Genomic DNA, 13,596 nt, shown 5'->3' with positions numbered 1-13,596 from the left:
TCATACTCTGCTGATGTAGGTGGCCACCTCCTTGCGTGGAGGCCGGGGCCCTCCCCCCGCCCAGCCATTGCCCATCAGGGGCTCCTCCTGGCCCAGCCGCAAGGGCGGCTTGCACATGTGCCAGCTCGCCAGCAGCCTGTTCATGGTGCCTTGATCTGTGATGCCGCGCAGCTTCTCCCTCTCCTCTTCAGCCCCATCCGCGGTCCCTGGGGCAGCCGAGCCAGCAGGGGCCGTGGCCAGCGCCCCGTGGGCATGACCCAACTCCAGGTCATGGTTCATGGCCTCGAAGAACTGCTGGATGCAGACCTTGGCGAAGGCCTTGGCGTGCTCCGTGCATGTCTCATCGAAGAGCTTGCGCTCGATGTCGATATAGTGGGACCAGTACTTGCTTTTGAGGAAGGCGGCCTGTGTGAAGCAGGGCCGCACGGAGCGCACGACGAATGCCAGCAGTGTGGTCAGCAGCACGAAGGACCAGCCCAGGGCCTGCAGGGGAGAGGGGAGGGAGTTGGCTGGCATGGCTCTCCAGCCTCCCAAGCCTGTCTACAACCCCCCCGCAAAGCGCTCTCTCTCACAGCCTTTAGGGAAAAGAGCGCTGACTGCACAAATGACTTCCCTCTTGGCCTCCATTTCTTTTTCTGTCCAATGGGCATAGATACACCATCTCACAGAAATGAGATCCTGTGTGGAAAATGCCCCACGTGTAGGCCTGGCACTAATACACAGGAGTTAACTGGGCAGACCTTGGAATTAGGCTGCCTGGCTTTGGACCCTGTCTCCAGTCCTTCCTAGTTGACCAGGAGCAAGGTATCCGACTTCTCTGTGCCTCAGTTTCCCCACCTAGAAAATGGGGTTGTTGATAGTATGTATCTCATACGGTTTTTGTGAGGACTAAGTGTAATCACAACCAGCACAGTGCCTGGTACATACTTAGTGCTCAGTAACTGTCAACTGCTGTTATTACGTCAATAGGCCCTCACTAACCATGCCTCTTCCTTGACCTCCCAGGACCATAGTGACCCTCCTCTGGCCTCCTCTGTGTGGGCTCTGAGCTGGGCCCTCAAGGGTCACAGAGACAAACCAGACACTTGTGCAAACTCCGTGCTGAAGAGCACTAGACGCTTGGGTGCTAGACCCGTTCTGTAATAATTCACTGTCAGGCATGGGGCAGGAGGCTCTCCTAACCGGGGCTTCCGGATCAGCCCCCAGCTGCACAGAGAAGCCTTTGGCCACATCAGGATGAGAGAGGTAGGTAAATGCCTATAATCGGGGTCCGGGGTTTGTGGCCGAGCAGACATGGGCTGGGAGGCCACAGGGCATGTGCTTGGTCTGGGGGAGAGTAGGCATCCCCTGTGCTGGTCGGAGAGGAAACGTGGACCCCGTGGGGCTGTCCTCATGTTTCAGGTAAAGCCGGAAATCTGAGTTTTGTGTGAAAATGTCTGGTTTTCCAAAATTGCTACATTGAATTTTAAATTCACTCAGAAGACAAAATATGTCTATAGGCCAGGCAGCCTGTCCTCTGGGGGCCCTTCAGTTCATGATGTGGTGGTTTAAAGGTCAGGCGGAGGGACAGCTGTCCTAGGCCCTGAGGCCTGGCACGATGGCACAAGTGCTCACTGGGAGGAAGTGGTTTGGGAGGGAAGCAGAGCTTGTACATTCAGCGTGACATTCACGTGGGGCGTCTGGTGGTGACATGGGCCCCACAGGAGGGCTGGAGCCAGGGAGCCAGGGGTCTGCACTTGCCAGAGCAGAGTGTTCCTCTAGCATTGCAGGCCTGGCCCCTGCCCCTCCCCTGACAGCCCCTGGTTCATCTGCTGCAAGGACCGTACTGCTGCTTCCTCCCCCTGCTGGCTGCTGTGACTGCAAGGGAGGCCTGGGGGCTTAGATGGGGGAGGGTCCAGAGGGGCAGAAAACAAGGGAGCGGGGCTGGGGAGGACCAAGCTCTGGATTTCCCTGTCAGTGGGCCCTCCAGCCCTGTCTTTAGGGCACATCCCAACAATGCATCCCCCCCACCCAAGCCCTCCCTTCCAGGGGCACCAGGACCCTCGGGTCCCACTCCCTGAACAGGGAGGCACCTGCTGGGGGCATTTGCCAGGGAAATGTACCCAAATGGCCCAGCCACCCACCTGCCTCACCACTGCCCCAGCCTGGAAGAAGAAAAGGATGCAAATACACCAGGCTTCGCTCAGGATGGAGAATGTGGGGCTGGCTGAGTTGTTGGGTCCACTCTAGGGACCTCGAAACAAGACACAGGCCTCTGGACTGAGGTCGCCACAGCACTTTTTTCAGGTGGCACAGAGCCAGGGAAGACACACCGCTCTGCCTTCAGAAGCGCTGGCCTCAGTTAGGAAAACATGCCCCTGCCCCAAAGAGCTCCGTCTGAGGGGGAGCCCCAGCCTGGTCTGGGGAGCTCCCATCTATGGGGAAACTCGGCTGTGCCCCGAGGCAGCCTCATTTCAAGAGGTGGGGGATGGGACCTTGCCGGAGGGGCCGGTCTGGGAGGGGAGACCGGCGAGGCCGCGCCGCCCCCTCACCTGGGAGATGCAACGCAGGTAGCGCACAGCCACGTCGCGGGCCAGCAGCCAGTCGCCGTCATAGATGTCAGGGCAGGGCACCCGGGCCAGCAGGCGGGCGAGCTCGGGTGGAGACAGGCCAGGTGCCAGGCTGCCATTGCCCAGCACGCTCACGGGCACAGCCGTGCAGAAGGCACAGAGGAAGCACTTGCCGTCCAGCAGGGTGACGGCCACCCAGACGACGGGCGCGATGAGGGCGCGCTGGGCCATGGAGCAGAACATGTAGCGTAGCACGGCGGGGTCCTTGGCCCGGCGGCCCGGGGGCCGCTTCCACTCTTCGGCCAGCATGGACACGTTGTTGTTCAGGACCAGGCCGAGCAGGAAGAGCACGAGGGGCGGCGCCAGCAGGATGCCGGCGCTGTAGGCCGCGTTGTAGCCCGGCAGGCAGGGGCAGTTGAAATCGAAGGCAGAGTACATCTGGGCGCTGGCCAGGGCCATGATGCCGCAGATGCCGTTCATGAAGGACTCCTGGTTGGACTGCAGGAACTGGAAGATCATCCGGAACTTGTCCATGGTGCCCCTGCGGGGCCCGGTGGCCTCCTCCCACCTCGCCCCTGCTTCAGGATGGCCCCCGGGGCCCGCTCTGCCCACGGGGTGCCCGCCGCATGGCTGAGATGGGCCGAGCTCAGGGCAGCGGCTGAGGTCACTGTCTCTTTGAGAAACCTTCTAGTCAGCGGCTGGCTGTGCGGACACAAGTCAGCCAATCCTGTGGGTGCAGCCAGGGTTCTGCCCCTCCCCGCCCCTCCCCTCCTGGGCTTCTCTCTCCACGGCTGCCTCTGGCACCGGGAAACCACGAGGGCCCCACCTGATGGAGACCCGTTCTCTGTGGGTGCAGTAGGACGGAGGGGAAGGAGGCTCAGACGCAGGCTGGGAGACACTGTCTCCAGCAGGGTTGGCGTTTGGGAGCATGCAGGACTGTGGCAGGGCCTGCGCTTCTTGACCTTTTCCCCTGCATTCCTAGAAAGCAGGGGAGCCCTCCTCCTCCTGCCCTTCCCAATGGGTCTTTCCTCCATGCTGTATGAGGGCTCTTCCATCAGTTCAGTGATGGTATGATAAAGCAGCCATGACGCTGATGGTGGCGGCTGTAACGGGGGCAGTAACGGTGGTGGGGATGGTGAAAGTGATCGTGGTCCTGACGGCAGGGGTGGAGGTGAAGGTGCTGTTGATGCTGCTCCTGGTGGTGGTGGTGCTGGTGCTGGTGGTGGGGATGGCAATAGCGGTTATGTGGTAGTGTTGGTGGTGGTGGTGATGGTGGTGATGGTGGTGGGGATGGCAATGATGGTGGTGGTGATGGTGGTGGTGGTGGTGATGGGATAGTGTTGGTGATGGTGGTGGTGGAGATGGCAGTTAGGGTGGTGGTGATGGTGGTGGTGGTGGTTATGGGATAGTGTTGGTGATGGTGGTGATGGTGGTTATGGGATAATGTTGGTGAAGGTGGTGGTGGAGATGGCAGTTAGGGTGGTGGTGATGGTGGTGATGGTGGTCATGGGGTAGTGTTGGTCATGGTGGTGGGGATGGTGGTGGTGGTAGGGATGGTGGTGGTTATGGGATAATGTTGGTATTGGTGGTGGTGGGAATGGCAGTTAGGGTGGTGGTGGTGATGATGGTGGGGGCATGGCAATGCTGGTGGTGATGCCAGTCACAGTAGGGAGGGCAGTGGTAGTGGTGGTGGTAGTGGAGATAGTGCTAATGCAGGCTGGCATGGTATGAAAAGCCCTGAATTTGGAGTCAGAGGATTGGGATCTGCAAGATTGCCAGATCCCCTCCTGGCTGGCCAGGGAGCTATGCCTGTGAGCATAGTGCAGGTGCTTTTCTCTCCTGTCTGCTGTGTCTCTGTGGGTGTGTCTGTGTTTATGGACTGTGGATGACAAATCCTTTCCTGGCTGCACCTCCTACTTCTACTCCCCCAGATCCAAAATTAAAGGGGTGGTGCTGTGGGGTTCATGCCTGGAGCTGTGGCCTCCAGAGTGTCTGGGGAACCAGGCCAGGACCCCTCCCTCAGCATATCAAAGTGGGGTAGAGCTTAAAGGGCTCCCTTTGATGTTGTCAGCCCTCCCAGAAAAACAGGTCAGATCCAGCTCCAACCAAATGGGGCCAAAGTAAAGCAAGAGCCTGGATGGGGAGGCTCCATGGGGCCCCCAGATCTGTGTGTCCCTGTGTGTGTCCACGTGTGAGCTTCCAGTGACTTTGGGCCTTTCTCTATCTGCGTGTGGGCGAGTGGCCATAGGAGTAAGGCCTTTATGCTTGTGTGCCTCTGTATGACCGACAAGAATGAGCACTGCCTGGGGCTTCCCCTGGATTGGGCCCGATGCCAGCCCTCCACATGCATCATCACCTTGTGTAATGCTCATACAATCCTATGGGGTAGGTGTTATTGTCCCCATTTTACAGAACTGGGGACTGAGGCTCAAGTTAAGTTACTAGCTAAAGGTTACATGGCTTGTAGGTGGAGGAGTGGGATTTGAATTCAGACTAGGTGGGAGTTAGGGGATGAAAGGGGGGGCAGGGAAGTGTGTTTTCGGCTTTTCTCTTCCAACTGAATCAGGTTCTCCTACTAGTTTGGATGGAAATGCTAGTGTTTCACAAGTAGGATTTGGTGGGTAAGGATATTGCTCTCCTCAGTCCTCAAGCTTGAGCACCTAGGCTGGTGGCCCCGGAGGAGCCTTTCTGGGCGCTCTTCAGAGTATGCACCCACAGGTGGAGAGCAGGACGAGGGAGATCCAGCCAAGGAGGGGTCTGCCCCTAGACATCTACTGCAGCATCAATGTACGTGGTAGACAAGGGCTCTGAGCTGCTGGCAGAGCCTAGTGCATGGCCCCAGGTGTGGAGTGGTGGGGTGGGGTGTGCACGAGCCCAGGGGCTTGGGAGGAGTGTGGCTCCAGGGACTGCCTGGAATCTCTGTTTTCTGTAGTGGACGTGGCACCCGAGCTGGCTACCAGCTTAAACCTCTTTTTACTCTATTCCGTGCTGCATATAGTCTCTGCCAATTCTAAATTCAACATTATTTTAAAATACTTGATATAAAACAGTTTGATTGGGGAGCACCTGGATGGCTCAGCTGGTTAAGTGTCTGTCTTTAGCTTAGGTCATGATCTCAGGGTCCTGGGATCAAGCCCTGTGTTGGGCTCCCTGCTCAGCAAGGTGTCTGCTTCTCCCTCTACCCCCCCCCGCTCTCTCTCACATGCTCTCTCTCATAAATAGATAAAAATCTTTAAACCCCCCCCCACCCTCCAAGAAACCCAGTTTGATTGGATTCTAAACCTACTATTCTCAACATCACAAGAATTTTATTTACAGTTATTGCAAGTAAATGAGTGTTAGATTCTTTACACACCATTCGAACTCTCGTAAATTTTTGAAAAGATCATCATTAAAGAGCTTTGAGGTAGGAGTTGGGATAAATGGGTGAAGGAGGTCAAAACAAACTTCCAGTTATAAAATAAGTCATGGGGATGTGATGTACAGCATGGCGACTATAGTTAACAATACTGTATCATATATTTGAAAGTTGCTAGGAAAGTAGATCTTAAAAGTTCTCCGCACAAGAAAAAAAATGTTGTAACTATGTATGGTGATGGATGTTAACCAGACTTACCATGGTGACCATTTCGCAAAATATACAGGAATCTAATCATTATGTTGTGCACCTGACACCAACATAACGTTATATATCACTTATATCTCAATTTAAAAAAAGAGCCTTGAATGGGAACTGCCTGTGGTCATTTCAAGCAAAAAATATGATGTTAAAAAGTTGTGCTCACCGAAGCCAGCTCAAATTTCTCATTTTAAGAGGTCTGGGAGATTTCATTAGGATGTTTTACACTCATTCAGTATTTAATAGCTTCCCTAGTACTTTGTACCACAGCTTTCTTACCATAATTATAGAAGATAAGGAAGGTGTAATTTTTTTCCCCCACCAGGCTCTATATAGATGCCTCCAAATCCCCTCAGTTTGCCCCAGTGTCTTGTACGAATATTATCAGTGCGTTGACCCACTGGGATGGGAAGAAGGTTAGTAACTTCTGCCTCCAAAGGGGGTGGGGCAGGGGCAGGGGCAGGGGCAGGTGCTCTACGGGGGAGAAAGTGGAGGTGTTCTCTTGAGTACCAGCCAAGGCCAGAACTGTGTCAGCAACCACAGGAGGGACACAAGGATGCTTGGGGCTAACTCCTTAGCCATCACCCCTTAACTTGTGTGGTCTCCCTCTGGGGTACCAGCTGCCCTCACTCTGCCCACCCAAATCCATCTCAAGGCTCCGCCCGTTTTCTCTTTGTTTCTTTCACTGAACAGTCAAGAAACCATGTCACAGAGTGGTTAAGAGCAACCTAGCCGATGACTTGGGTTCAAGTCTCAGCCCCACCACATAGCAACCACGGACCTTGGGCAGGTAATTTCACCTCTGGGTGCCAAAGTCTTCTCATCTGTGGAATGGGGAGAATTAAAGAGCTTACCTCTCAGGCTGTTGTGAGGATTCCAGGGGATGCTGCGGGTCGGAGTTGAACACAGCGCCAGGCCCCCTGTGAGCTCTCAGGAAATGACCCTTATAATCTTGGAATGGGAATAATTATCATCTGTGCACTCGAGCTTCAGTAGTGTATTAAAAAAATCTATGTTAGTTTCCCATTAGTATAGAAAATCACCCCAAGTTTATTGGCTTAAAACCACACAAGTATATTCTCTCATAGTTAGGGGAGGGGGGAGTCAGGAGTCTGAAAGGGTCACAATGGGTTAAGAATCAAGAGGTTGGCAGACTGTGTTCCAGGGGAGAATCCATTTCCCCGCCTTCTCTGGTTTGGAGAAGAAATACCCACATTACCCATCGCTGTTGTCACGTCTCTGCCTCTGACCCTCCCGCCACCCTCTTATTATTATTATTATTTTTTAGATTTTATTTATTTGACAGAGACCGCGAACACAAGCAAAGGGAGCAGCAGGCAGAGGGAGGGGGAGAAGCGGGCTCCCCATGGAGCAGGGAGGCCGATGCAGGGCTCGATCCCAGGACCCCGGGATCATGACCTGAGCTGAAGGCAGACGGTTAACTGACTGAGCCACCCAAGTGCCCCTGGCCACCCTCTTCTAAGGACACTGATCACATGGGTAGTCCTGGCTAATCCAGGAGAGTCTCCCCATCGCAAGATATTTACCACAATCACACCTGCAGAGTCCCTTTTGCAGGTAACACACTCACAGGTTCCAGAGACCAGGAGGTGGACTTGGGGGCCCATTACTCTTATCTATAGCGGCAGGGGTCTTCGGTAGAGCAGCTCCGTGTCTTCTGCATCTCTGCCCTGTAGCTCCCAGAGCGTGATGGGGCTGGGGCATAGACAGAAAACAGGACGTCACGACCCTGCTCAAACATTTGGGTGCTTTGGGCGGCAAACTCACCCACAGCTACCACTGTGGGATGAGCACCAGTCCCTTCCCCTCCTGCCTCCGGGAGCTGTCCCCGCACCCATGCCAGTGCTGGTGAGCCCCTCTGGCTTGGAGGAGTTAAGAGTGTCATGAAAAGTAGCACGCAAAGGGGGCCTCTGGAGAGTGGGTGCTGTACCCCTAGGAAAATGCCCGATTTGCGTAGGAGAGCGCGTGTGCGGTGCTGCCGTGGGTAGTGCCCTCGACCCGCAGCTGGGGAAACATCTAGAGAACAGGGCCGTGGAGGAGGCAGGGGCCATCAGTGAGATGTGCTTGTGAAGCAACTCAAGGGCGGTCAGGCTGTGTTATCGGAGGTATGAAGTCTTTACCCAGGAAGGATAAGTGCCACTAGCTTCTGCACCAGCCAAACTGTATTGGAGGTTGTATATTGTGGCAAAAACAAATAGTGCTCATCAAATATTCTATGTGCTACCCTACAATTCCCAGCCCATGTTCGAGGGAGCTTGGGGCCATGTGGGAGAGTTCTGGCATGGCACCCCCAAACTCTTACCACCGTTCCTGCTCTTTTCCTTTCTGTCTCTTGGACCCTGGACACCAAGGTAACAGGTGACTTTGGGCCCCACCCATCCTCGCCCCACCCACCTCTATGTTCCAATGGCTGCTCACAGCACACCCGAGACATTTGGCCCCAGGCAAGCTGGAGGTACCTCAGTTAGTGTCCCAGCGAATGACAGTCGGAAATCGGTAATAAACACTCCGCTTTCCTCCCTCCTGGGTTAGGATGACTCCTGCACATGACTCCCAGAGCTGCTCACAGCTGCGGCTGCCTGGCTCCCCACCTTTTGCTGGCTTTCTTCCCTTTCCTACATTAGCCGCCCTCTTCCTTTTTGATGTTTCCTGGGAGAACTTCCGCATAAACTACTTGCACTCACTTCCTTGTCTCAGGATCTGGGGAATAAGATGTGTCTTGACGGTGACATCCCAGGATGGAGGGAGTCTCCATCACTTGGGTCCCCAGGTGACCAGAGGAGCCTCCGTCTCTCTCCCTTCCCTGGTTACCTCCTCAGGCTTGGCCTGGGTGAGAAGTACATCTTTGTTGTGTTAGGGCACTGACATTTTGGTTTGAGGTTGACTGCATTTTATTTTTACATCCTGGTCTAACATTGCATTTTAAGCAGGACACTGACAAACAAGAATACCCAGAATTCTAGATACTTCTAATCTGCTATTTCTGCCCATCTCCACCCTAATCCAGGTTCCACCAGCTCTTGCCTCCTCCTGCAGTGCACACTGGCCCCTATCAAGCTGCTCCCAGGCTGCAGACGGTAGGATCCTTTAATAGAGTACATCTGGTTATATGACCACGTTCTTAATTCTCTTCAGTGGTTGAAGTAAAAAAAATCCTTAACAGGCTCTGTATGCACATGTGAGAGCCGGCTCCTGGGGCCACTCTGCTCCCACTGTCTACTCTCCTGCTCAGTTGCCCAAACAGGATAAACCCCTCCCCATCTCAGAACCTTTGCATGTGCTGTGAGCCTTCCTGTATCCTTAAGACCTCAGCATAATGGTCCGTCTGTAGAGAAGTTCCTGAACCCTTAGCTTGGACTGTTCTGCTGACACAGGCTTCCATAGCCCCCTGGATGTACTTCCCCTTCCCAGCACTGATGACAATTTGAATTCCTTGTTTTGGAGGGGTGTTTACTATCTCGGGCTCCCATTGGGCCATGAATGTCGAAGGCCCACAACTCTTTGGTTCACTGCCGTGTTCCCAAGGCTAGGCCCGGTGTGGCTGGTTTAGTGGGCGCTCCGTTAATAAGTGCGGAGTGAAGAAACACGTGAGTAAGTGAATAAGGGGAAAAGTGAGCCTTGGATCAAGATAACTTTGAAAGGAGGCAGGAATTCAGACGCAAAGAGGAGATAGTCCCGCCACGCTGGCTCTGGGCTTGCCGACAGGGTTTGAGTCCGTGAGCGGAGTGGGGAGGGCCGAAGAGCACGTTCCTTCTTTATGTGAAGGGCACCTGGGTGGGAGAGGTGGGCAGGTGGGGCTGGTGCCCATTCAAAGCTCATTACCATGGTAACAACCAAGGTCACCTCTGCTCTGCTACCCAGACCATCTCCCATTGCTCTTCTCTAGACCTCCAGGGATACTCTCCCCATCCTACAGGCCTCTCTGCCCTTCCTCTGCAGAGCAGATCAAGCAGAGACAAGGGGAGATCATTTCATTTGGCCTCAAAGAGCTGGGCAGAGCCGGGCTCTCAGCAGAGAACTCCTCTACATTCTATGAGGCCCTGGAAGTGGAAGTGTGTTAGTGTGGACATGATTCCTCTATTCTCATCGTACTTTTTGGGTCCTGGTGCCTTTCTCTAAACAGGGGTGCTGAAGGTCCCTCCCATATCAGTATCCTAAAACAGGGCAGGCTCCAAACCTCCCACCTGTGTTTTATAACCCTGGGTGTGTGTGTGGTGGGGGGATTTATAGGAATCCTACCGAAACCCACCCATCTGCTTCACCAGAACACCTCTCTGGGTGAGCAGTCCCCTGCCCGGGACAGTTACCAAAAACCAATGATTTCCCCTCAGTCTTCCCACTCCTGGGTCTCCCTGAACTCTGGATTTATTACTCATCCTTCCCCCATCTTGAAATTCACTCGTCCTGGCATTTTTCTGGACTCTTCCTCTGTGATTTTTCCTCTTTCTCTCATATACCTCCCTCTCTTGCTTCTCCAAAGCTCTAAAGGTCTTGGTCCTTCCTCTTCTCACTCAAGCCTCTCTCTCTCTTTCTGGCCCTGCCCGTTTCTGCAGCTTCAAACATCACCGCCATGTCCTTCCTCCTGACCTTGCTCACATGTGCTTGCCTTTCATGTCTAGTTGCCTGCAGGATCAAGCCAAAGTCCTGACCTAAACCCCCAAGACTCCCGCCATCTTCCCCTTCTTGTGCAGAGCGGCCGCTGTCCAGGCAGCTTCTAGTACATTTCTGCCTTGCCCTGTGTCTCCCAGAAGAGAGGCCCTATGTACAGGGCGTGGTCAGGAGGGCTATCACCAAGAGTTGGCTGGGGCTGGGCCATGAGCTTGGGCACCCATCATGGCTGCTCTCCTGGGAGGCGGGGGTCTTTGGGAGCAGGTGGAAGCCTTCCAGCCATGTCCCTCACTCCCTGGTGGGGTGGCAGGCACTGCTCCAGGACTCTCCCTCTCATGGGACGTGAACAAATGGTGGATGGACAATGGCAAAGAGGGTTGGGTTTGAATCCACATCATTTGGAGACTGAAGAGGATAGGGACACATTTGAGGGCTGTCAAGGGCTGAGGATCCAGAAGATGTGTCACTGGATGCAGGGCTCAGGGAGCAACTCTTGGTGGGGCTCACTGGGAGTGGCCTCCTCAGCCCCCAGCCAAGGCCCTTGGCTTTTGCCAGGCTGAACGGCACACCCTTCCATCTGGTTGTGTGCTCACTAGCTCATGTCATATCTCCCAGACTAGACGTGCCATTAAGATAGAACTCTTGTCTGTCTGTCCTACTCTCTGGCACTCTAGGCATTCCATCAATATCTGCTGAATGAATAAATGACACATACGCTGCCCCTTTCCCAAGTCTCTGCCTTTGTTCTTGCTGTTTCCTCCCTGTAGGTGCCCTGCAGCCCCACCCCCATCTCTCTGTCCACTAGTCAAAACCCTCCCCTTCTTTCCAGACCCATTCAAAGGAAGCCTTCCCTGATCCCCCAGCTTGCAGCCATTCTTCTCTATGCTAAATCTCCGTGGCACATGGCTTGCCTCTATCACCTCGCTTATACCTTTTTCTTTGAATTATAATGGTTTCTGTACCCGTCTCTGTCCCTGTATCAGACAGTGAGCTCCGTGAGGGCGGGCATATCATCTGTGTATTCTCTCTTCCCTGTTTCCTGGCACGATGCTTTCTGTGCACTAAGTGCTTTATAAGTGCTCAGTGCAAGAAGGCAGGGGTATTGACTGCAGTTGGTGGCTTTTTCCTGGGCCAAATGCTGCTTCCTTGCAGCCCAAAGTGGGGTCCCTGAGCCCCCTTCCCCTGAGCTGAGAGCTCCCCTGTGCTGACTGGGCCATCCCTAGGATCTCTCTCCTTCCTCCCTACCCAATCTCTGCTAACACTTTGGTTAAATCCTGCTCCATTCCAAACATTTGCATGGCCTGACCACAGCACGGTAGGTGGGGGGAGGCTAAGTGGCAAGGATTGTCTGGTCATCTGAGTCTCTTGGCAAGAGCCCAGGAGAGCAGAGATTGTCTGATAGGGAGGGGCTGGGCTCCAGGGGAGCATCCAGGGGCCCCTGCACTGCCCCCCAGGCCTTCAGGACCAGAAAAGCCTGGGGTGAACTCAGGTTTGCCTGTTTGTGGTCACCCTCTGTGCTGATGGAGGCAACGGCAGGATGTGTATGGATGTGTGAGTGAGTGAGTGTGCGTGTGTATGGTGAATGAGTCACCGGGGAGGGGCGGAAGCCCACAGCAGCTCCGAGGCTAGATCTTCCCAACCTTTCCTGTTTGGCTTTGCCAGAGTGGCACTTCTTCCAGCAAGACTTAACCCTGGTGTTTCAAGGGGTTCCCTTCCTAGCCAGACTCCACACTCACACTCGGCAGAGAGGTTCTTAAACACTGGAACTTAGCAGAGGCGCCTGGGTGGTGCAGTCAGTTAAGCGTTGGTCTCTTGGTTTCAGCTCAGGTTGTGATCTCAGGGTCTGGGATGGAGCCCTGTGTCGGGCTCTGTGCTTAGCACAGAGTCTGCTCGAAGATTCTCTATCTCCCTCTGCCCCTCCCCCTGCTCTCTCCCTCTCTCTCTCTGAAACAAATAAATCAATCTTAAAAAAAAAAAAAGCAACAAAAAAACTATTGGAACTTATCGAATCACCTGGGGTGCTAGTTCAGTGTGGGGGTTGCCTGCCTCGATTTTCAGATCTGGTCCACGCACCACACACCTGGAGCTTGTTAGCGCTTACTCAGAGAAACTTCGTGGAAGCTGCAGGAAATCCAACCAAAGCCCTGAAAACAAATACGCAAACTCTCTAGAGGGCCTACGAGTATAGGAGCTTAGACTTACGTAGCAGCCAGACCTCCTGGGATCAAATTCCAGCTGCTACATGGGTGACCTCGGGCGACTTAACCTCTTTTGGCCTCAGTTGTCTCCTCTAAAATGGGGCTAATAATCATCCTATTTCGTTATATTATCATGAGGATTAAGTGAGTTATATATGTAGAGACCTTAGAGCAATGCCTGGCAGTAGTAAGCACCATTTAAGCATGTTAGGTGTTATTATATTATTATTATTTTAAATTTACAATCTGTACATGTAGGATCCAGAATCCACGGCAGATCTGCTTAGACTCCTGCTGGTTCACAAGTTTGATATCACCTAGGAACCTGACAGAAATGCCATCCTGGACCCAATCCTAGATGCACGGAATCAGAATCCGCATTGAACAAGAGCTCGGGTGAACAGCAAGCACCCTAAAGTTTGCAAAGCACTGCTTTAGAGCACGCCGGAGGCCACACCCTGAAAGTGGGCCAGAGACTGGGCTATTTTGAGGAAGAAGGCCAGCAAGAGTGAGGTTGCCCTGCCTCGGGATCCCCACAGCCTGGAAAGCCCCTAGGCCGTTGTCAGCGCGGACATTTCATGTGGGGACACCGCTGGGGTCC

General features: G+C 54.0%; 1 protein-coding gene across 1 annotated transcript; it reads right to left on the bottom strand.

The window, feature by feature from the left end:
* CALHM1 (calcium homeostasis modulator 1) lies at positions 1-3,083 on the bottom strand. The gene is made up of 2 exons (XM_045802833.2): positions 2,532-3,083; positions 1-483 (listed from the first exon to the last, which is right to left on the bottom strand). The coding sequence occupies exons 1-2, from the start codon at positions 3,081-3,083 to the stop codon at positions 1-3; spliced, it is 1,035 nt and encodes a 344-aa protein (XP_045658789.1).
* Positions 3,084-13,596: the final 10,513 nt, after the last annotated feature.

Source organism: Ursus americanus, chromosome 6 (genome assembly GCF_024610735.1).
Source record: "Ursus americanus isolate L20-20 chromosome 6, mUrsAme1.1.p, whole genome shotgun sequence".
Lineage (NCBI taxonomy): Eukaryota > Metazoa > Chordata > Mammalia > Carnivora > Ursidae > Ursus > Ursus americanus.
The sequence above is the reverse complement of the archived record's forward strand: the minus strand, read 5'-3'. Positions and strand labels throughout refer to the sequence as shown.

What these genes read in the sequence shown, in the direction of transcription:
- CALHM1 (XM_045802833.2), bottom strand. Translation starts at nt 3,083, where the DNA reads ATGGACAAGTTCCGGATGATCTTCCAGTTCCTGCAGTCCAACCAGGAG. An exon ending in ACCTGCGTTGCATCTCCCAG is followed by an intron (nt 484 to 2,531) that starts GTGAGGGGGCGG and finishes TCTCCCCTGCAG; the next exon opens with GCCCTGGGCTGGTCCTTCGT.